The sequence below is a fragment of the Nyctereutes procyonoides genome, unplaced genomic scaffold, assembly GCF_905146905.1.
Source record: "Nyctereutes procyonoides isolate TBG_1078 unplaced genomic scaffold, NYPRO_anot_genome, whole genome shotgun sequence".
Lineage (NCBI taxonomy): Eukaryota > Metazoa > Chordata > Mammalia > Carnivora > Canidae > Nyctereutes > Nyctereutes procyonoides.
The window spans coordinates 17,890,531-17,915,301 of NW_026575160.1; the positions used below are offsets into that span (position 1 = coordinate 17,890,531).

The 24,771-nt window shown below is 36.3% G+C and overlaps 1 protein-coding gene across 5 annotated transcripts in view; it reads left to right on the plus strand.

Moving 5' to 3' along the window:
• The window catches only part of ITPRID1 (ITPR interacting domain containing 1), a 102,926-nt gene that overhangs the window by 43,445 nt on the left and 34,710 nt on the right, over positions 1–24,771 (plus strand). For all 5 annotated transcript variants that reach the window (XM_055314845.1, XM_055314846.1, XM_055314848.1 and 2 more), the window contains 2 exons: positions 2,757–3,331; positions 8,027–8,084. In XM_055314845.1, the coding sequence (XP_055170820.1) occupies positions 2,757–3,331; positions 8,027–8,084 (633 nt within the window). The remainder of the gene's footprint in view (positions 1–2,756; positions 3,332–8,026; positions 8,085–24,771) is intronic.

Below are 24,771 nucleotides of genomic sequence, written 5' to 3' on the forward strand. Positions count from 1 at the left end.
TATTTGTCCAGAAAAAAGAAAATGCAATACTGGAACTGCATTAATGTATACCATGACCTCATACCCAGGAGGCAGAGATACCAGGATCTGACAAAGCTTATCATGAGTCACAAGATAAAACCTTAATTTCCTCATGTATGAGGTTTAGAACATTTCTTATTCCACCATGGGCTGTAAGTGGTAAGTATTAATCCAGATTTGTGGGTTAAATATGTCTAAACCTCTTAATTATCACACATGCTGCTATTTTTCCCCAACTGGTGGTCAATGGAATGCTTTTCTCTAGGACATTACTAGGATGTTCTTGGAGTGTGTGTAATGTGCTTAAATAATTTTGGGGAAAGATGTCTGGCAGTTAAGCAGGTTTATTTACTTCAGAATTTGCTTAATATGTTAAGTGCACCCTTGGTCTCCTAGAGAGGATGCAGGACAGCATTTTCAGACTCATATAAGTACAAAACCCCTCTTGGAGGAGCATTGAAGAACATCTCCTCCATGGGATAGAGTTTGCAGAATTCTGGACTGGAGAAAATGCCAAAATTCTGTTTCTGAAATACATTCTTTAAATAAATTCATGAAAGTCAAGTGAGATAAAGTGTTTTTCTCAAACAAATATCTTACATTTTTCATTTTAGTCTTTGTTTCCCCCATTTTCATGTAGGTGAAATGGGTCTGAAAATCTCAGCAATGCAATTTTTAAAAAGAATGTGTATCCCCGAAGGTGTTTCAATGCCATATTTCTTAACTTCTTAGAAGAAATTAGTATCATTCTTTGTTGTCTCCTCTTTCAAGCCACAGGGAGTTGTGAGTTCTTTGATCAATTCTTTCTTTGGAGACAATAATAACACTTATCATTATCTGGGGAGTGTTTGACCTGAGCTATGAAGTAAACATTTTGTAGATGAAATTGACACACAGGAGATGTGTGTCTTCATCTTAGAGAAGACCTGGGAGATGGCCCCCAGTCCTGTGATTGTGCCCCACTCTTATTTCCATGATTAACACTATGCCAATAATGCATTGTAAATGCTTTCACTCAACACTTACCAGGACACTCTTGATTCAAGAAAACTGAGAAGGTCAAATGTAAAACAAGCAATAATAAAATTAGTTAGTTGTTCTACACACAGAAAGGAAAAATGTGTCTCATTCAAAGTCAATAAAAAAGGTTCAAAATTGAAGGGAAGAGAATCAATTGGTTCATCGTTTAATTTCTCCACAGGCAAAAATAAACAAACAAAAATTAAAAAAAAAAAACCTTCATTCATCTAATGTCACAAGACTTGTTCTCTGAATTGACTTAGCCAGCTAAATGGATAGATTTTATCTTAGTTTAAGTATAAAAATATGCTTTAGGATAGATGTTAAGACAATTATAAAAGTACAATTATGATTCAGTCATACCACTGGGGTCACAAAAAAAGATTTAGTTTTAACTAAAGCTGAATTTAGGGGGAAATGTAATCAGAATGTTTCTGAAAATATCCAGAACCCAAGAGTTCCTCTTTGTCTTAAAAGAATATCACAATCTTCTGTGAAAAGCCTGTCACATTTTTTAAAGTAGAAGGATCAGTAGTAAATATGTTCCCCTTTCAGGTGAAGGGAGCTGGTATAGACACAGGATATGCTCATGGGAAAGTCAGTAGCATTGCTGTAATGGTGCAAACAAGAACAGAAGCCTGCCTCCTTACTCACCAACAGGGCATTTGGCCACTGCTGAGCCATGCAACCCTGCATGCTTTATTACTGCCTTTTGGCTGTGTAATAAAAGCAAAATGTTTTGTTTTGTTTCCATCATTTTGGTTTTATTATCTGTAGATACCAACACTACTCTTCACCATTTTTTTCTGAAGTGGCAATGTGTCCCCGAATTGCTCTAGCTGCACGAGGTCCCTTCCATATGCTAATGAAGTCAATATTTGCCTGTTGCCTAAATGAACCATGCAGAAAGACTTACAAGTTGAGGAGCTGGTTCATTTGAAAAGGCAAATGGATTTTCACATCAATGACTGTCTTCTCCTGGATGATTAAGAACAATATATTCTCGTCCTGAGTCTTACACATTTATAACTCTAATTGCTGATATTTGTACAGCATTGTGCTTTTCATTGAGTGATACATAAAATGGATATAATTACCCTCATTCTTCAAAGGAGGAAACTGACCATTTACTATGTGTTTGGCACAGGCCTTAAGGACCATATTTCTATTAATTTGCTTACTCTGACATCTTATTTCCAGAGATTGGTTGACGTAGGGTCTGGATCTATGCCTTCTGACTTCATATTCCATGATTTTTGCACACTAATAGGTGACAGTATAGGTGAAGATGATAGAGGTGATGGTTAGGATATCTACTACCTAAAGCTGTGGAAGTATACTCAAGTTCACCTCATATGAAAGTTAGGCAACCTCTTTAACATTTAGTTTAATATGCAAGATTAAATTAAAATTCATCTCACCTATAATTTTTATGGATTCACACATAAAAACTAAAGGCATACATGAATGTATATAGTCACGCATATTTAACTAAATATAAAAGGTGTTCACTGCTCCCATGACACAGTGGCAACTCCTTATCTCAGGGAACCACCTCCATGATGACCACTGGCATGTACTTGAGTTTCAAGAGCTTGCAGTCCTTCCCATCTTGAAAAAAACATGTGTCTTCAACCTCTTCAGTTTTGACTACATTCATGCAGTTTCAGGGGAGAGACACAGCCTAAAAATTGTGTGTTCCTTGTATCATTCAGGACGTTTCCAACAACTGGAGATCCTGGACCATGTAGCCAATGCCTTTTCATCCTTGCTGAATAACGTTAACATCCTGCAGAACAAAGCTGAAGAGAAAGATGGAGGGGAAAATGTGCAAAGAACCTCAGTGAGTGAAGCCAAAGAACATCGAAGAAGAATGGGTGAGCTTTTCAGTAGAGCTTCAAAGCAGAGCATTAGGAGAGATTGCAGCCCAGAAGCGTCTGAATCATTGAAGATGAGGGGCAAATTTTCCATCACCTCTGCAAAATCAGGAGAGTTCGGAGCAGAGTTAACAGTTGTGACAAACGACCAGGACCAAGGTCCTTTGTCTCCTCCAGCAGAGCACTCCTCTCTCCAAACCTGTGATGATTTGGTACCTTGTCATTCTCCCCAAGCTCTTCTGAGCAAGCAATGGCCCTGCTCATCCACACTGGCCAAGAGGGCTCCTCCTTCCTGTATGTTGGAGGGGTCAGTCAAGGATAGAACTCAAAAGGTGAACTCTCTTCAAACTACCAAGCTCAAGAGCTTGTCTCGTCTTGCAGGCAAAGCATTGGACTCCTTTGAAATGGAAGAGGTCAGTGTTATACCTACACGCTCAACTTCTAAGGGAAACAACCCTCCCCAAGGCATCTGCGCCTTCTGCCTTCACTTAACCTTAACCCCTCAGGGGGTGAAAGATTATTTCTTATTGTTCCAAACTCCTCTTTCCAGTCTAGGACACTTAAGGTCATTCTAGCATGCTTCCAGCCACTCTAACTTTCCTTGTTTCACCATCTTGGAGGGTCAGCTACTTCCCACTCAGTGAAACTTCCCCTCCACTTCCACTCTGGGTTCTCACAGCCTTGGTGGGGAGAGCTTGTATGGCAGAGACAGTCCATGTGTTTCAATGACATCTCCCCCACTTGTCTGTCAGCTCCTCAATGGCCAGATTTTGTCCCCAAGGAGATGTGCTTTGGAAATATTTCTCCTGTAATGCCCCATGCAGGACCTTGGACAAGGAAGTAGGGATTTGGGTTTCATTTTGATTTTACAGGACCAGTATTTTATTTGTTTGCTTGCTTTGCAATTTATCAATATTCACATAACTTGACCTCCATTGCAGACATACACATTCACCACTCTGTGCACCAAGAACTCCCTGCATAAGCCTCTTTGCTCTGCAGGTGCACCTTTCAGAGACTAGTCCCACCTTCTTCTGGTGTCCATGCCAATGGCGTTGTCAGCATCATTCTACACCGCCATGAGTCGACTCTGAGAAAGTAAGAATGCATTTGAGGTGTAGGGGTGTTTCTCACTTCTGGTTCTCCCTAGACTGCACCATGGCGCAGCACCCTTGACCTGGGTCCTGTGGGTTGACTCAAGTCCACTCATCAGGGGCTGCTTGTCTCCATCCTTTTTACCACATCTTATGCAGCCTGACCACCATACATTCCGTTTTTTAAAAATGGGCCTGAAACATGTGATAACGGAAAGATTATACTTTTACAGACCCTTTCCCCACTTGTACCTCTTCACACTGCCTGTTTTATCCTCTCCACACCATTCATTTCCCATCCACCCAGGGTCAGAGCCTTGTAACCCCACACATTTCTTTCTCCTGACTGGGAGAAGGGCTAAGGAATGTTAGTAAATAAGCGAGTTTTGTCCAAACTCTGTTATTACTATGTCAGTAAACAAACGAGTTCCATTCAAACAAAGCAACAACCACACAATCTGCCCCTTCATCTTTACCTTCACTCACTCGTGCTAATTTTCACTCTCATTTAGATGACACCCCCACCTGTACTCCTCAGTCTTTTTGAAAAATATATATACACATTTTCACAGATTTGTCTATTCTTTAATACAATGAGGAAGGAAGTACAAAAGAAAAAAATCCCCTTTATCATGTAAATTATCCAGGAGTGGGGCAGGATTGTATGCAAATCCCAAGGTGGGACCACCTTTCCTTTAAGCCCTCCACAGGCCACACACCCGGATAGGCTCTGGAGTACAGACTCTGCCCTCAATGGAACCTCTGTGTAGTGGCAGGGATGGCACAGAAACCTGTAACACGCTGGGAGAGTGACAGCTATACTAGTAAACTTTTATGTCACTCTGGACATATTTGGGATATCTGAGGAGCTTGAGGCTAAGTCCTTAACCAGCCAGGGGGCTAAGAGAACCAAGGAACTTAGAGAAAGAAAGGCTGACCCATAGCCTAAAAAGAAGAGGAATTAGGTGAATATGCCTATTGGTAGCCCTCCCCATTCCACAAAGATAGTCTTCTATCTATTTTGTTGCCTCAAAATATGTAGCTGGCAATGATCCTAATATCTAGGTATATATGTTTGTATGTGTACATATCCTATGTCAGAAATGATTTCAAGAACTTTAAAATGTTCATCTGAATGTAAACCAATAGCCTACAAATGAATAAAAATTACAAATGGAGAAATAGCAGACTTTTGGTCTCCTGCCCTGATTTGAAGATAGGCTGAGGTGGCACTAAGAAAAATTATTTGGTTTTAATTCAATCCTGCAAAGATTATTTAATTACCAAACTACTACTTAAAATGCTATAAAGAATATCAAGAAAATCTGTAATCCATTTGCCAGTCTGCTATTATCACCTACAGTCCAAACAAGAAATGTCACCATCTTCAGCCTGTTGGCACACCCCACAGACACTGCTGTCTCCTGTCAGGCTAGACTGACTTAGAGGAAAATAATGTCCATTGGATGCCATCTATATGTGAGAGTACAGGGAGAGATTAATATCATATTCAGCATAAAAAGGACTGAGAAAAGAGTGCCAGTTCTTGCATGGTACACCTTCAAATATTCTTAAATGACAATTATTCAAGGAAAAGCTAGCTAGTAGTATATGTGGGGGGTGGGAAGAAATTCAGACACCAAAATAAAACAAACTCATGTGCATTAGTACATAGTAGGTACTCAGCAAATATTTGTGAATGAGTAAATTAACGTTAAAAATATTTGATAATATTAGTTTAGTCTGTGGATGGCATCCACAGGGAAACAGAATATTCTGTTGAACTACATAGTTAACTTTGTTTATGATGTTTTTTAAATATTTGCCTAGATTTTGTGTGAGTGAGAGTCTCTCTGTATAACTAAGACAGAGCCCCCCAAACAATATAAAAAGAAACTCACTACTTGAATTTTGTTTTTTCTAAAACATATACTTGAAATATTACATCCTCATCACAGACTGGGAGAAAAATATTTGTTTCATTCAATACCAGTGGATGAGTAAATGGAGCTTGGGTAGGTTGCATCTCAAATAGGAGCTAATGCCAGATGTAATAGTCATTTTTTAATGGCAAATTTAAAATTCCAATTATAAGAAATGAAAAATATGTGTGAAATTGGCAGATTTTCATGGCATTTAAAACATGAGCCAATGTCCTTAAATATCCAGCAATCAGAATTTCAACTGTGATTGGCCACAATTTGCCTCCAGATCAATCTATGATGCTTTCCCTAATGTCCTACTAAAGACTGAATTTGGCAATATTTGGCTCACTTTTCAAAACTAGGATTCTAAGAAAATTGTGCATAGATATTTTTAATGCACAAATCAACATATTTTGGTGTTTAATTTTTCTTAGTAAAATTAAGTCTGTTCCTTTCTTTTTTAATTCCCAAACATATTAAGAGAATTTAATACTAATGAAGCCTCTGCAATTGTAAAGTCAAGGTAGGATGCTTCTTTATATCCACCACAAAACATTTTAATCTTTCTCTCACTTCCATACAAGGATCTTGCTCTCTAGAACTCATATGTGAGACTGTTGCCCATATTATTAAACAATACCAATTGGCATCCTGATAAGGTGGAAAATGTTTCCAACATTAACAAATATTTCTTTATTTTTAATTTTTAAATTTTTAAAAATGTATTAATAAGTTTGGCTCTGGTGGAATAATCCAAGAATACACCTGGTTTTCATTTTAAATTATTGAGATGTTGTTGTCTGAGGGTTGCTTCTCGATAGATGAATGTACACTTTACATCACACTAAATGGACTTCTCTGCATGATAATGATCAGAGCAAAAGAATTTTCTTATTGTACTTAAAAATTTATATTATGAACATGGTTTGAGTTACAAAACCAATAAAACTAATGTTAAGAAGTCTAATTAATTACAAGTATGAAACAATTTCTTTGAAGAAAAGAGATGAAGGATTAAAAAGGAGGAATAAATATTTCTTACATTGCTGAGCTATACTCTCACAGTTCTTTATTCCTGAGTTAAAGGTCATTTTTGGCCACATGTATGACAGTGTTTAAATATCCTTTGATTCAGCTTTCAGTATATAGACATTAGTCCAAATAAATAATATGACATGTAAGAAAAATATTTATGTACCAGGATACTCATCTTACCATTAGTTTTATTTGCAAAAGCTAGAAAACATTCCAACATCAGTAAATTAATGTACTTTCCTAATATAGTCTATTGTAAAGTCATTAAAAATGATGTTTTCAAAGAAATCCTATAAGTGGGGAAAAAAAGTTCCCCTTCTAAGCTTTTATTGAAAAATTTTGATTGCATAACTATATCCAGAAAAAAAAATTAAAAAGGAGACCTGCAAAAATGCACTCCAAGGTATTAAGAGTAATGTTTTCTTGCCTTCTTTAACTCTATTTATCAAGTTTCTATAGTAATCTATATTATTACTCATAAAGAAATTTTTTACCCCTAATTTTATTCTCTAGAGTAGTATATTAATTTCTGAAAGAATTTTAAAAATAAATTCTGCTCTATCAATTTGGAAAACAAATTTTCTTTGAGCTAAGCTCTGTATAGCAACTGAGTTGTGAATTTTCTGAATTGCTCTCCATAAATTTACCAAGTCATAAATAAATCTCTTAGAGAGATAAAATTAAATGTGGGAAATAACTTGCTTTCTCCAAATATATTTAAAGCTCTTTAGGAGAAAAAAAAATCTAGAATAATAATATTATTATTTAAGTTTTACTCAAATGTTACATCTTCCAGACAGGGTCTCTATTCCTCCCACCCAGAAGTGGTTCCCACATTTCTCTCTCCTGATCTTCTTTAGTTCTCTGAATCTTTATCCTGAGTGCCTTGTATGTGCCACCTGCCTGCAGCAGACTGTAAGCTATTTGAGTTCAGAAATCATGGTTAATCCTCTTAGCAGTAGCCAGTAGGCACTCATTATATGTTGATTAAATAAATGAAGTGAATTTATTATGAAAACATCCCTAATGAGATTGATGTATTTTGGTGTCTCAGGTCCAGAGCTTTGATGAAGAGACTGGTAATCCTCTTGACATGATGTCGGGAATTGCAGGTAAGATTTATCAAGATGTGCAATGTCATCAATGGCCTTTCAGAGAGAAAATGTAAATAACTAGTACTCAACTTACTTAATATGTAGGACTTAAACTACATATTATTTCATCTTCAGGAGATGGGATAGCTGGGGCACCTGGGTGGCTCCATGGTTGAGAGTCTGCCTTTGGCTCAGGTCATGATTCTGGGGTCCTTGGATTGAGTCCTGCATCAGGTTCCCCAGAGGCTTCTCCCTTTGCCTATGTCTCTGCCTCTCCCTCTGTGTCTCAAATGAATAAATAAATAAAATCTTAAAAAAAAAAAAGATGGCATAGCTACCACTGTTGCTATTTACTACCACTACTATTTCTACCTACTACTATTAAAAACCTACTAGCAATGCCAATGTACATGTAAATTTCAAACAACTTACTACAAATCTGTCCGATATCCCTGGGGCTAATGCACTCTGTGCTTTGTCTAAGATTAACTCTGTGTGATTTGATCAAGAGAGTGGAATGGATTCCACATAGGACTGGGACTGAGGGAATACTTTCTTACTCCTACTGACAACTGCTTGATGTTACAAAAGTCATATCATTTTACTGGTCCTTTGATAAGTGGGGTTAATTTTTTAAGTTTCTCTGCTAGCACTTATATTCTAAATTAAGTGATGGTAGGACCTTCTTATTAAACTCTTCATGGAAACAAGTTGCCTAGATGTAACCTTCCAAATAATCTTTCAGAATCATGTTATATAATCCTAGACAGCAAAGAAGGAGAGCTTTCTCTACTCTTCATTCTTATGCTCCCATTCAGCCATCATTGTGATTCAGCATTTCCACGATCCTATAACAGAGCTAAAAGTAGACAGGGATTAGTGAAGCAAAATAAAGCAGATGAAGCTAGTGCATTTCCTGGAAGAAAATATGCAAATTTTTAATTTAATTTAGTGTGGTGTCAAACACATCTTTTTCATTACAAAGTGTATGTATGGGCCTCATTTTGCTAAATGCTGTTTAGAAATTATGCATTAGTAATTATAGGGTCCTGCTGATTACATAAATTGTTATCCTGCTCTTCGAAGTAATTACCACATAACCTGCATTGAGGTTTATAAGACAAAAATAAGCATCTGTTTTCCATCTAATTGAATGCTTCTCAATGAAGCTAGAGGTCCCTGTGCCAATAGGAACTGCCTTCCTTGACATTCAATTAAGAGGTCTGCTGATATCATGTAAGTCACCACAATCATTCCAGAAACTGATTTGGTAAGTTAGGCAAAAGCACTAACCTATATTTAATTTCAAATTCAGAGAGCAAAGTAAGATGGGTGAAGGTTAGCCTAATGGAGAAAATCTGAACTAAAGTGAAGCAAATATAATTTATTACTTTCAAAAACAGTGTCATTAATCCAAGAAAAAATAGGACTAGGAAAAAAGTAAGTAAAACAAGTTCTATTTCTATTAATAGAGAAAAGGGAAAAGTATTACTTTTATTTATATATGAATGAATGAATGAATGAATGAATGAATGATTCATTATATATAGGAATAAATTATATATATGAATGAATTTATATATGTGTATGAATATAAATGAATGAATTTTTTTAAAGATTTTTATTTATTTATTCATGAGAGGCAGAGACACAGGCAGAGGGAGAAGCAGGCTCCATGCAGGGAGCCCGATGGGGGACTCAATCTCCGGACGAGGGATCACTCCCTGGGCTGAAGGCAGACACTCAACTGCTGAGCCACCCAGGCGTCCTTAAATGAATGAATTTTGACTCAAAGTTAAAAAGATTATTTCATTCAAAAATGAAGGTACATGGACTATTTTGACCATTAAAATATGGCAGAAGTGATCCTGTGCTACATCCAGAGCATATCCCCTAACCCACCTGGGTGCTTCCTGGCTGTTGAAATCCTTGCTCCCAGAACATTCTCTCTGGGAACCCAGCTCTCATGTTGTGAAAATCCCAAACCACATGGGAATGTCCACTCTGATAAACAGCCTTGAATGAGCCTCTGTGTGAATAAGGAAGGCATCCTAGATGTCTAATCCAGTCAGACTTTCAGATGACTTCAACCCAGATGTCATCTGACTGCCACCACATGAGAGAATCCAGTCAGCAACCACAGAGCTGAGCTGAGTCAACCCACAGAACCATGATAGATCATAATCAACTGTGGTTCTAGGTCACAAATATTTAGTAACATCATGTGAGAGTAAAAATGTGAAACAGACTCATCCATTGTTGGTTGTCAGTTAAAAATCGTCATAATTATTTGAAGTATAATCTGTCAATGTCACATACTTTTAAATGTATGCAACTATTCCAGTTTGCAATTTGGCCCATCAGTAGACTCCAGTGTACACACAAGGATTTTGATTGCAAAAACATATTTATAGTAAATATGCTAGAGGCAGCCTAAATGCCCAAAAGTATAAACTAGTTTTAAATAATTATGGTACATTGTTACATTAAAATCTATTCAGACATTATTTTGAGAAATAAGGCAGATACTTATGCATTGATATGGAAAGGTCTCTGAGACATACAGTTGTTAAATGAGAAAAAGTATGTGCAAAAGATTTTGTGTAGACACCTCTTTTTATTAAAAAAATATATGTATTTCTACTGAAGGGAGAGAGTATGCACAGGATGCATCTGGAAGAGCATATAAGGAACTGCTAATGGAAGTACCTTGACAGAAGGGAAACTAACATGTTTTAAATTAATTGGCATCTTTTAATTTTCTTTTGTTACCATGTGCATATGTTATTTTCATAACACTACTAAGCAAAAAATTCTGGGGATACTATAGGAAATTGACACCATAAAAATGAGAGATATTGTTGTTATTAATTCTCTGCTCCCCATGACAACCAGTCCAAAATTTTTGAACACCTTTTCTTTTTTAATTTTTAAATAAAAATTATATGTTTTTGAGGTGTGAAACATGATGATTTGATGTACATATACATATTGAAAGGATTACTATGATCAAGCTATTTAGCATATCAGTTCTTCACATAGTTTCCATTTTATGTGTGTGGTAAGTGCACCTAAAATCTATACTCTTTTAGCAAATTCTCAATATTCAACACAGTATTATTGACTATACTCACCAGATATCTTAGATCTCTAGACTTATCCATCCTACATAATTGTAACTTTGTATCTTTTGATCAACATCTCTTCCAAAATTGGGAGATTTTATTATTCCTCTCAGCTTTTTACAGATCAAGTTTGACATAATAAAAGGTGATAGATGATATATTAATATTGTAATTGATAATAACAATATTCTTTCTCAGTGTTCTTCATATACTTTATCAGAAGAGTTAACAGTTTGTAAATGCAAAGATTATCTCACTGATTCCTTACATATGCACACATTATGCATAGGGCACCCTACCATGGATAAATGCAATAATATTTGAATTTAATAATAAAAATACAAATAACACTTCCTCCTCCCAACAGACAAAACAAAATACTAAATCCAGGTCTTCAGGATTGATTTTTCCATCCTAAAAAAAACACAGAGGATGCTCATTTAAAACTGTAGGTTCAGATCATTTCAATAATAATGATGAATATTTCATATAAAATTAAAGAATTGGAAGAGAAGTAGTAATCTGAGGCAAATTCATAGCATTAATTGCTTTCATTATCAAACAAGTAAAAACTGAAGTAAATTATTTGGCTCAAGAAGTCAACAGTAAAATAAGCATAATTAGAAGTTAGAGGTTAATAAGCTAGAGATTAATCATTTAGAAAGCAGAAAAAAATAATTTGATAAGTAAAATCAAAACACTAGTTTTTCGTGTGGGGAATAAAAACAAAGCTGTCAAACAATAAAAGAGAAATGCATACTAACGAAATTAGATAATCAAAATAAAATTAGAGAAAAGACAGAACCACTGATATATAAAAGAAGTTATACCATATCCAAAACCTATGTTTTAAATTATAAAGGAATACCAATACAAGTGGTATAATTAAAACCAGGGATAATTAGTATGAGTGATATTTTAGAAAATGTATGTATTCATAGTAACAAATTTTATATGGTTATTATGTTGACAATACTCATAATATACATATCTATTTTAAACCAAAACATTAACAAAATATCATAATAGAACTGCTAAGTAAACTAGTACCAGAGAGGGGAAAACAAACAAAAATTAAGTTTACCAAAAACTATCTCTAAGAACAGCAATTAACAGTGACAAAATAAAACCAAAATTGTTGCATGAGTAGGCTCTCTCATTTTTTCAAGAGATAATGGCTCTTCTGTAAAAATCTTCCAGATAATGTAAACATTTGTAAATCTTTCCAGTTCCTTTTAGATTAAAAAACAAAACCTGAACTAAATTTTACTTATGAATACAGATGTAAACATTTTTCAGTAATGATGATTTAAGTTCAGTAAAACATTATAAGTATACTAATCCTTGAAAACTAGCTTTCATTCCAAGATTTCAGTGTTTCAACAATTGAAAAACCAAAATAATTTATCAACTATGATAAATTATTAAAGGAAATAAATGATATGATAAATTTGATAGCTTATGAAAACTATTTGTATTTTTATAAAATATTTCACTGTTTACCAACAGAACTTCAGATGAATGAAATTTCAGATAGACAGTTAAATGCAGAAAAACCACACCCAAATTATAAAAGGTCTAAAAGTATAAACGCAGGTGAATTTTACATAATTTTGGAATAGACAACTATTTTTAAAGCTCGACTTAAAATACAATAGCTATTTAAATTAAGCAATTTTCACAGCCTACCATTTAATACCTATATATGAAAAACAATCATAAAAAATTAAAATGTAAATGACAAGCTGAGAGTGTATTTTCATCATAAACAGCATCATAAACAAAAAAGGATTAACAAAAATTCTTTGCAAGTAGAAATAGAAGGAAATTTTCTTAGTCTAAGAGGCATCTATCAAATCTTTTTTTTTTTCATCTATCAAATCTTGATAGCAAATATCAATCCTAACAATGAAACATTCAAGGAAATCCTGTTCAACCATGAATAAAACCTACCAGCACTGGGCAGCCCCGGTGGCTCAGCGGTTTAGTGCTGCCTTCAGCCCAGGGCATGATCCTGGAGACCTGGGATCGAGTCCCACATCAGGCTCCCTGCATGGAGCTTGCTTCTCCCTCTGCCTGTGTCTCTGCCTCTCTCTCTATCTCCTCTCTGTGTATTCTCATGAATAAATAAATAAAATCTTAAAAAAAAAAAAAAACCTGCCAGCACTACTTTTATTCAGCATTAAACTAAAGGTCAAAGCAGAATGACAAAACCACGAAGATGTATATACACTTACAAACTGTCCACATTTGCAAACAAAATAACTGTCTGCATAGAAATCCCAAGAGAATTAATAGGCATATAAATAGAATAACAAGGTTTAGCAAGTTTGTTGAGTGCAAGAACAAAATGTAAAAATCAGTATTATTTCCAAGCACCACCAATAACCAGTTAGGAAGACATAAAGGAAAAAAAAAGATTTCTTCCACAGTTCCAACAACAATAAACCTGCAAGAGTACCTTTGAATATATATAAATGAAGATTCAGAGTATTTATTGGGAAAATTATAAAATATTACTATGTCTCATAACAAAGACCTAAATAAAAGCAGAGCTATGTCATGTTCATGAACAGGAACACTCAACATTACAAAGAAACCAAATCTCCACCAGTAATAAAATTTGCAAAACTGTTTCAATAAAAATCATAATAGAGTAGGTTTTTGTTTTAATTTTTGTATGGAACCTACAAGGTTGTCCTGATATTTCAATGTACTAGTAAACGGCAAAGAAAAGCTAAGATAATAATGAAGATCATGGAGGAGGAATTTGTGCTACTAGAAATGAACACTTATATCATAATTGGGAGTAAGGTGTTACTCCACTGTTACAAAAAAATTTTTTTTAAGATGATGAACCAGTGAAATAGAGTTCAGAAGTAGACCCCCCGCATGTATGGAAATGAAAAGTCAGAAAAAGCATTTCAAAACCAGTGGAGAAAGGATGAATGTGATTGATACAATTAATTGGTTATCCATATAAAAAAGATAAAAAATTAAACCCTTAGCTTGTCCCATTAACAAAAATAAATCCAAGTATAGCAAAGGTCTAAATGTGAAAAGCAAAGCATTGGAACTTAGAGAAGAAAATAAACAGGGTGTATTTATGACCTGAGAGCAAAATACAATTTCTTGAACAGGAAACCCAAAAAGCACACACTGTAAAAAGAAATATTGATAATACAACTTTATTTTAATTGTTAATATTGGTTCAAAAAAGACAGCATACACAAAGTTCAAAGACCGGTCACAGGTCAATTATACTTCAAAAACAAACAATATCACAAAGTAGATGTTATCTACAATAATATACAGCAAAATATTTAAAAAATTAACTGATACAGAAGAAAACACACTCTATGCTATTATAATTAGGAACAAATAAATTTAAATGATTAGATACTATTTTAGGCTGACAGAATTTTAAAAATTTGATTCTACCAAGTATTGGTGAAAGGAGAAAATAGTCTTACACAACTGGGGAGACTATAAATTGGTACAGCCTATTGCAAAGCAGTTTGGCAAAATCGAGTCGAGTTAAAGTTGCACAGACCCTTTGACTCAGCCATTTCATTTGTAGTATATGAATGAACTACAAATGTAGTATATATGCGATGAATGAACATATAAAAAGTTTTTTGCAACACTGAAATAGTGAAAAAAACAACCTAACGACAATCAAATCAATAAGAATAAGGTTAATGATACCGTAGCATAGTCATGAGTAGAATAATATGCTGCAATGATAATAAACAAGCAAGTTAATTTGTCCACATGAAAAAATATCATGAATATAGGATGGGGGTAAATGAATCACAGTTAGGTGCATACAATATATAAAATATATTTACCTTAGCAATACTTGGTGTCTAATGTATATACAAAGTAAAAGCACAGAAATGTACATTGGAAATATAAACACCAAATTCAGGATCCTAGTTAACTCTGAGAAGGAAGGTAAGGAGGGAGGCAATGGGATCAGAAAGGGATAAATCCAGGTAAATAAGACTACTGTATCTGCAACGTTTCCTTTAAAAAAAAAAAATCTAAAGTAACTATGGAAAAATGTTAAGTTTTAGTAGAACTGAAGGGTTAACAAGTAGAACAAGGGATAAATATAGGTTGTGTTATTTTCTATACTTTATACATGTTTGAAATTTCCCAATGCAAGAGAATTGAACAAAATATAAAGATGTCAGTAGGAATTATATTAAATAAGCTAGTGCAAACGAAGCAGTTTTCAACGTCAGTAATAGTCTAAGAAGTATACACGATACACTAAAATAGGCAAATGAGTTATTAAATTGATGGAGGTTTAAGAAATCATATAATCTAATGTTGGCAAGAATACACATTGCTTTCTGGAAGGCAATATATAGCAATATATATCAGAAACTTTGCAACTGTGTTTATCTTCCTACCGGGTATCCCACTAGATGTTATCCCATGGCAATTATAATAGAGATGTAAAAAATTAGAACTAGCTTAAATATCCAAAATAAAGGATTGTTTAAATAAATCATGATACATTATATGGAGTACTATGCGGTCATCAAAAATGAAAACTGGAAAAAAAAAGAAAACTGGTATTTCATGCCACAGTGGTTAAAAACTTACAATTAAGAGATAAAAACAGGATCCCCTGGGTGGCGCAGTGGTTTAGCACCTGCCTTTGGCCCAGGGCGCGATCCTGGAGACCCTGGATCGAATCCCACGTCGGGCTCCCGGTGCATGGAGCCTGCTTCTCCCTCTGCCTGTGTCTCTGCCTCTCTCTCTCTCTCTCTCTCTCTCTCTCTCTCTCTCTCCCTGTGTGACTATCATAAATAAATAAGAATTAAAAGAAAAAAAAACTTGAAGAGTATAGGAACAATTAAAAAAAAAGATAAAAACAAGTCATAAGATAAAATGCATTTCTACAGAAAAACATCTCAATTTGCTTATATGAAATCACATATATAATCTATATGATACACATAAAAACTGTAAATGAGTTGAACTACAGTTAATAGTTGGGTGACCGTCTTGTGGTGATGAGTTTCAGGTAATATTTTTTCTTCCAAGTTTCTAACCCTCAACCCTCCCACAAAATAAATAAATAAATAAATAAATAAATAATATGAATGAATGAATAACACAAGTGTACACAGCATAGACAATCATGGTTTTTCCTTCTTTTGCTTCTCTGTATTCGCTAATTTGTCCACAACAAAATAATCATTCAACTAAGATAATGCTCAATGGTCATTTTTACAAATGAAATATTTTGGGGGGGATTTAATGACAGCTAAATTTTTAAGGTTTTGCTAATAAGATTTTTTGCTCCAAAGCAGATTTGGAAAAGGTAGTTTTGAAGAGGTGCCTCATCTCCTGGTTGGCCTTTCAGTCTTCTTCCTCACCAATTACCACTAAACTAGATTCTGTTTAATTTTGTTAAATTTAATTTTAAATTTTAAATTTTAAAATAATTTTAATTCTGTTAAAACTAGATCTGTTAAATCTTTTAATTTCTCATTCTCAATCTTTCTCTTTTTCTCCTCTCTCTCTCTCTCTCTCACACACACACACACATCTCTCTGTTATTTCAAAGGGGCTGGTAATACTAATTTAGAAGAACATCAAAAATAGCCCATTCTCATTTCTTAGCTGACAAACTCCACAGTCCTACTACTCTATCTCCTTTCTCTTCTCTATCTGTAAGCGCTCCCTTTATGCTACCGCTAACCTCGGTAAATAACACCTCTGCAGGACTCATCTGGAAAAACAGTAATCATTTGTTTATGCCTCTCTCCTTTACACTAAATTATGTTCTGCTTGAGAATAGGAATCTTGTCTTATTTACCTGCCATCCCCAGGCCTAGCACAGTGCCTGACCCATCAGGGAACCCCATACATGAAACCATCTAAGCTTCTCTTACCTTAGCCAGAAGAGTTTCCCTTCTAATTCACCAGTGGTGATTTAATGTTGCAACAGTGCACTGTGGGCAGAGTATAATGATTATCTTAAAATACAGCACATGGTATTTTTAATGATCTTACTGGCATGGATTTTAGTATTTGTAAATCCGGACTGTCTCCAATATGTATATTCCTTTCAAATCTATGAATTGGTGCTTTCTTTTTGCATGTTGCATTTAGTCCTATGCGGTGTAGACTTAATTTATTTTGGTTTTTCACACGTTCCAGCAACAACTCTCAGAAAGTTGTTTTACCTGAATATACACGGAATCTGTTGCCTAATTCGATATTCCAATCAGTTACAATTATTATTAGGAAGCAGTTCATTGTTAATTAACAATTTATATTTGATTCATTTGCAGTGTCCTGAACAGTTTCAATTACATTATTTAATCACCATACTACTCTTTCCTCTTTAGAGATAAGACATCAACAAATTAAGCAAGTTGCCTGAGTTTACACAGCTGGCAAAGAGAGGACCAAATTTCAAGTCAGGATCTTTTGGATTCAAATCTAGTCCTCCTTCCATACTGAATTCACTCATTCAATGAATATTTATGAGCGCTTATACATATAAGAAACTGGTCTAGGTGCCGGGGATACAAATGACAGCAAAACAGAACTTAGTCCGGGGGAGCCTGTGAGTATCTGGAGGAACCACTTACTTATTGAATTACAATTGCCCTAAGTGTCATGAAGGAAAAGCAAAAGATGAATCAAAAGCTATTAACATCCGAGAAAAAGCCAAATACAGATTTGAGTGCCTTGCTAAAGCGTCCCTTTAAATTCTTCGCAACATTTATTAGGCACTTACTCCATGCCAGGTGTGGTTCCAGGCACTTTACATGTATTAATTCCCTGAATCCCCCTTTGGAGGTGGATCCTGTGGTCACTATTCCCATTGCACAGATGAGGACAGCGAGGTGGAAGGACCACGTAACTGCCCACAGCCCCACACCTCAGAGCCCCTGACTGCCTTTTGTTTCTGGCTGGCTTCTGAATTGACTTTGAGAGAATGCACCTGGTCATAAGCTCTTAGCACTTGCCTTAACTTCTAGTGCAGAAAAGCTATTGCGGCAACAAAATTGCTTAAAGATAAACTTAGATCAGGAAACTCAGAAGATCCTGATTTCTGTAGTCATTCACACATGAATCTGCTTTGCCATCTACAGTCTCATACTTGGATTATAACCACCGGCCTCCCTGACGATGTGGGTTGCTAACTTGGAGGTAAAACATGAACTCCGCTGGCACCGAAAAGAGAGGCTGGAGTGCCCACCTCTTTTGTTGTTTGTTTGGTGTGGGTGGTGTTACTTGTTTGCAGAGAATTAGCACACAGGGAAGAAGGATAGGCAACATGAAGGGAACTGACTGATCACCCGTGACTGCCTGTTCGCACAACCACTGGGAGAGCCCAAGCCTCCGCAGCCCTGTCCCTTGGCTCAGTCGCCTGGCCTCAATTTGAGTCCAATTGCTTAATTTTCTACCCACCCCACGGAAGGCAATTCCCGTGCTGCTCTGTGTCTTCTTTACATTTCTCCATAATGCCGTCTCTGGCTGTTTAACTGCAGCAGGCTTTATGATAAGGGTTGTTGTTTGTTTTTTCTTCCTTGGCAGTAGGCAGAGACTTAATTTTAAAAGACACACTCAAACTCAAACAGCCCTGAACGACTTACACTGAAAGCAGGGTGTTTTCTAGGCTTGTTTTTGAAATATTACAATTTTTTTATTAGGCAATTTTATCATTGTTATAAATAAGTAATTGTACTGGGGAGAAGGGATAATCCTTATTTAATTAAATTCATCTATACTCCCAGGTTGGCAGCAACAAGACATATGTGAGACTAATACCCACAGCCTGCCTCTTTGCATGTGCAATTAAAAATTCACTCTACAGTAGCACTGGCAGTTTAGTGTTGCTTTTGGCATTTACAAATTCTTTTATTTTGTGACTTTTTTTTTTACCATACACATATGCTGGAGCAGATGTTGCTTATTTGTTGTTTATTCAAATCTGTAGGCTCTGGCAGCTAACTCCATTGTTCTGTAATGAAGCTTTATTCACTGTCCTGTATTAGGACCCAGCGCCTGCACGAGAGGCTGCGTTAGTTCCCAGTAGGATGCCACAGTTATTGCCCTTGTAGTTGGCTGTTTATAGTTGGAAGCTTGCACTGGGGGAACAAACCACCACAACAAAGAGCTGGGTGGTTCCGGTCGGGGTGAGTGGGAGGGAACAGGCAGGAAGGTCACCCTGCAATGCTCTGCTCTGTAGCTCTGCCTGGTGGCCTCAGCCTGGCACCCACAGTCTGCTGCCTTGGGGATTTGCTGTCTGAAGCTCATTCTCTTCTTGGACTTTCTTTCTCTCTCCCTCTAGTTATTTAATTCGTCCACAAGTGGGGTGCCTACTGCACCTCCCCACCCCCTTTTTTCCAGTGCCCCCCACCCCACCCCATGTGGATTCCTTAACAGCCACATTTAGCCAGAGGACCTCTGTCCGGAGCAAAAATCTTCCATATATCACAGCCTCATCACCTCTTTCCTCATCCCCATACTGTTTCTGGCTGTCCACGTCTTGGGGGTAGCCACACTTCATAAAGTCTAGAATGTCAGGTCCACGTTGACCAAAATAAAGACCTACTGATCCCTAGAGCTCCAATGCCAATTTTGCCTTCTGGAAAACCCCTGTCTTGGCCAGGAGGCAATCAATCAGAGATGTAACCACCTCCATCTGGCACATTATGACATGGAACCTCACTATTAACACATTTGTGATTCATCTTGTCCCAACGAGTGGTGCCAGGGATCAAACCACATCCTCCCTCCCCGTGGCAGCTGGGAGCACTCTAGCTTCCCAGCATGCAGAGTTAACACATCGGCTCCTGTGACATCGCAAGTAACAATTCTTTTAATTATCACACCTTCCCTCCCTCTCCCCACCCACTCCACAGACATTTTGGCACCATGGGGATATTTTGCAGCCGGCAATCAGTACTTTTCTTAATTGACTGAGTATGTTCCAATAGAGCAAAGCCTGGTATTATCCACTATGGAACGAAAGGGGCAGTTGCTTGATGCTAAGTTCTGTAGATTCAACACTCTCCATGTGCTTGGTAGGTTTACCTCCATAAGGGTGCCACAGTGTTTATTCATTTTTTTTAATTATTTCTCTCAGTTGTCTATATATGAATGTGAATCTCTTTAGGATAGAATTCAAGGGCTGTTCCATTCTGGCCTCAGTCCACCCTGGCAGTCTTGCTTCCTCTCCCATAGACTGCACTGCATATATCGAGTTGCCCAGCATCCTCCACCATTCCCCACTTTTCCATCTCTGCAATGCATGGCTTCCTTTTCATGGAATCCACTCTCAGTCTACTTTGCCACGTGCCAAATGTCACCCATCCTCGCTGTCTCAGTTCGATTATTACTCTTCTGTCACTTTCTCCAAGAACCCTGCTTCCTGGGGATACACCTTCTTCAGTGCTCTGCTCAATTTTGACATATGCCTTTACTCTAGGCCTTAACACAGTCTGCCTCGAATTATAATTAGCTGGTGTAAGACATATGTCCCTAACTAGATTGCTACTTGTTTTAAGGATTCTCTCCATGCGTCTTCACAGCTAAGGGTTGGCATCACATCTACAGAGAGGTTAGCATGGGGAATGGGTTTAGGAAATGAGAATAAATCTTCACTGAGCATTCTGTGTAACAGGCACTATACAAAACACTTTACATTCTTAATTTATCCTCAAAACAACCATGGGATTTAGTGGATTTCACTCCCATTTTATAGATGAGAAAACCAAGCCTCAGAGAGGATAAGTAATTTATTTATTTATATTTTTAAGAGGATAAGTAATTTAGATTAAGCTAGCTCAGCTACTGAGTGACTGAGCTGGGATTCACAGCTCTGTCTGACCCCAAGCTTTTATTCTTCTAAAACATTCCTCTGTTTCCTTGGCCAAAATTCTAATACTGTTATGTTAGACTAGCCAAGACCACCATAATATCAAAATATAGGTAGAACTGGAGTGATAGTTCAACAGAGAAAGCACTGCTGTACTTCTAAGGAAATATTAAAATCAAGTGTATTAATATAGTTGAAATCATCTACACCAACAAAGGGAACAAACTGAAGTTTATGACCTAACCAGGGGTTGAGTTTATTTAAATTCAGACCTAATATATAATAATAATAATTACATTAATATTACATATAATATTATTCAACTTCCCACAGAACTATGCTAGATATGATATAAACAGGAGCATTCCTTGCCATGTCCCATATATATATATATATATATATATATATATATATATATATATATTTTAACAAGAGATGTGTTTCAAAGTTTTTTTGGAAGATAGTTTATATCAGACATGAAACCAAGAATGCTTTATTTTATTTTAGCCTGAGAGATTGTCTTGGAAGGGGATTTAAAAAATCAGTCTCTCACTGATCTTTCCTATCCTGGATTAGTGATTATGCGTGGCCAAGGTAGTGGATGGAAGCCACCAAAGATGAAGGAAGGGCAGTAAAGTTGATGTGGTGCAGATACTCCTTATCTTGTGCTTTATCTCCAATTTTTGCCCCAGCTCAGCCTCCTACCTCCTCTCCACTCCTTTCTATGCCCCTTTGATCACCCGCCAAGTGCTAGTATAAAACCTTTCAAGGTGAAACAAGGCCATTAATTAACAAGGCCATTAATCAAGAAACTAGGCCATTAATTAGAAAGGGTTTTTTGTTTGCTTGTTTGTTTTGTTTTTTTGCCAAAAGTCTCAGGTTATATGAAGAGCAGTGGCCTGAGAAAGCACAAGAGGGAAATCATGGCTTCCCATCTCCTTTTCTAGGATCTGTCAGAAGAAAGTTCCCAATTCTTGTCTGGTGTAGCAGACATCATCCTATTAGCATGAGGCTCTGGAAAAGATTGAGCAAACAGGATATCCCAATGGAAAGAAAACTGGTGCTAGAAGAGGCTTTGAGCGTTAGGATTTTTCCTTCCATAACTGATCTTATTCTGATTGTTCTCCTTACCTTGGAAAGAGAGTTGGCATCTCCCCCTCCCAGCCTTCCCTGGGCAAGTTGAAGCCAGAGGTAAGGCTCATTCTTCTTTCTGGGTAGAGAGGTTAGAGAGAGGCACAGAGCCAGAGCAGCTGAGATTTTGATTGGTGTCTTCTGCTGCCAACTCTAGTCAGCTTCTGGTGCCCACACAGACGTCAACGATCATATCTGACATGGTCTATTTCCTGCAGCATGTGCAATTTGCCCACCTGCATGGCAATCCCACAGGTTTAACCTTGATCAGGGTCTGTTGCATTAACCAATAGGCTTTAAAATTTATTTTATAAACTATAACATAGTATGAACTTGTAGGTATTCTATTTTCATTAAATGACTTTCTTTTAAAAATGTGTGGAGTTGGTTTATAGGGACTTTCGAAGTTTGGTTTTTATCATTTTTGTTTCTATTACATGAATAAATAATACTGATAGTATAAATTCTTGCATTCTGAGAAATAAGACTATTTAAAAAACCATTATTTGCTCTTTGTTAACTGGAAAGTGAACAAATTATGATTTCCTAGCATTCCAAAGACCCTGACACGCATATCTTGATAACCTAGTGGGGGACCTGACACTGGTTTGTTCAATGGATAAATTAGATCAACAAAGATTTCCCAGGAGCTGTAATTCTGCCTATGATAAAAAGACAAGCTCCTCCCTAAATGTCTGCTATGGTACAAGACAGCCAGACAGACAGAAACTCATGATGGCCAATTCCCTAAGGCTTACATGAAACCAAGGTCACACAGATAAACTTTGCAAAGATAATGCAATCCACTGTCCTAGATTTCTGTTGATATGACCTGATATGGAGAAAGAACTTTGAATTTAGAGAAATAAAAGATATTTTTTATGTCCATGAAACCCTCAGTTTCAAATATTTATATCAATTATTATATCGACAGAGGATTTCATCATGGAAATTGGAGAAACTGAAGGTTTACATGGGGATGCTGAACAAAAGATATCGACCACGATATTTCTGGAGAAGCATTTTTTTTCTTTTTATTTTCCTTTGTGCATGTTGCCAACTCTTTCTATACTTTCCAATACCTTCCCAGTACATTTTTTAAGTAAAATTTTACCTCATGTAGGCTAACAAATCTAATAATTTCAGTTTACTCTTGGCATCTACCATTATGGTAATTTTAATTCATTTTTCCTCTTGGATGAGATGATTTCTAAGCCTGCTAAGAAGCAGTCAGCTTCAGGATTCTTTCCTTTGCCTTTTTCTGGGTTAGATTGTCTCTTTCCAAAAAAAAAAAAAAAAAAAAAAAAAAAGATTGTCTCTTTCCTAAAGTTCAAGTCTTCTGTCTTTGAATTCTCCTCTTTGTTGTTGTTGTTGTTTTGTTCATAGAACATCCTCCATTGATTTCACTAGATAAAAAGGATGTAGAGTCATAGAACAAAGCCCTGCCCTCAGCGTGCTGTTCCCATCAGATGGTGGCTCTCTAATGCCTGGTATAGAGTTGTCATTCTAGGATATCTTGGCAACATCACCTTGGAAATTCCTCTGGGTTTTGTCTCTGTTGGATCTCTAGTTTATTTGGGTTTTTTTGGTGCTTCTCTGTCCTAATGGATGCCTTCACTTTGGTGGAAGTCACATATCCATCATCATCATTTCTTTATTTCTGATGCTCCCTATGACAATTGCTAATCTACTTTTTGATTCAATGTCAATTCTGGCCACTTCATATCAATGAAATTGTACAATTCGTGGTCTTTTGTGACTGGCTTATTTCACTTAGCATAACATTTACTAGATGCATCCGTGTTGTGGCATGTATCCATACTTTATTCCTTTTGCTATTGATGAATAATATCCTATTGTATGGATATGCCACATTTTATTTATCCATTCATCAGTTGATAGATGTTTGGGTACTTTCCACATTTTGGCACTTATGAATAATTCTTCTTTGAACATTTATGCATAAATTTTTTTGTAGACATAGATTTTTATCCTGCATGGCTATATACATAGGAGTGAGATTGCTGGGTATTAGGTAGCTCTCTGTTTAACATTTTGAACAATTGTCAAATTGTTTTCCAAATCAGCTATGCCATTTTATAGTCCTACAAGAGAGCTGTCACACAGGTCAAATAGTGAAAATTATCCAGAAATGGGGCTTCTCTGGAGCTTTCAGATCCCTTTTGCTTCCTCCAAGAACTACTAGAACTGTTGGTTTTCACAACTATCATTTTTCCAAGGGTACTAGTTGTTAGGACTAATGTAGATCTGGGGAGAAAATGATGGGATTCAGGTAAGGTAAGATGCCACAAAATTCACTGTTCTTACTTATATTCAGCTACTTTTTTCTTAAATATATGCTCCTTAGATTGTTGCAGGACTTTGGTTAATTTCTAGAGTTCTGAAAGAGTTCATTTTGACAATTCTTACCAGCATTCTTGTTGCTTTTATAGAATAATAGGATTTGGAGGTTATTTTTTTCACTCTTCTAGAAGTACTTCCCTTCCTTTATGTCTTTGTAATAAAACACAGTCCTTTACTGGAGCTTTAGTAGGGTATTTGCAAGAAAAAAATTATGTGTTCATTCTAA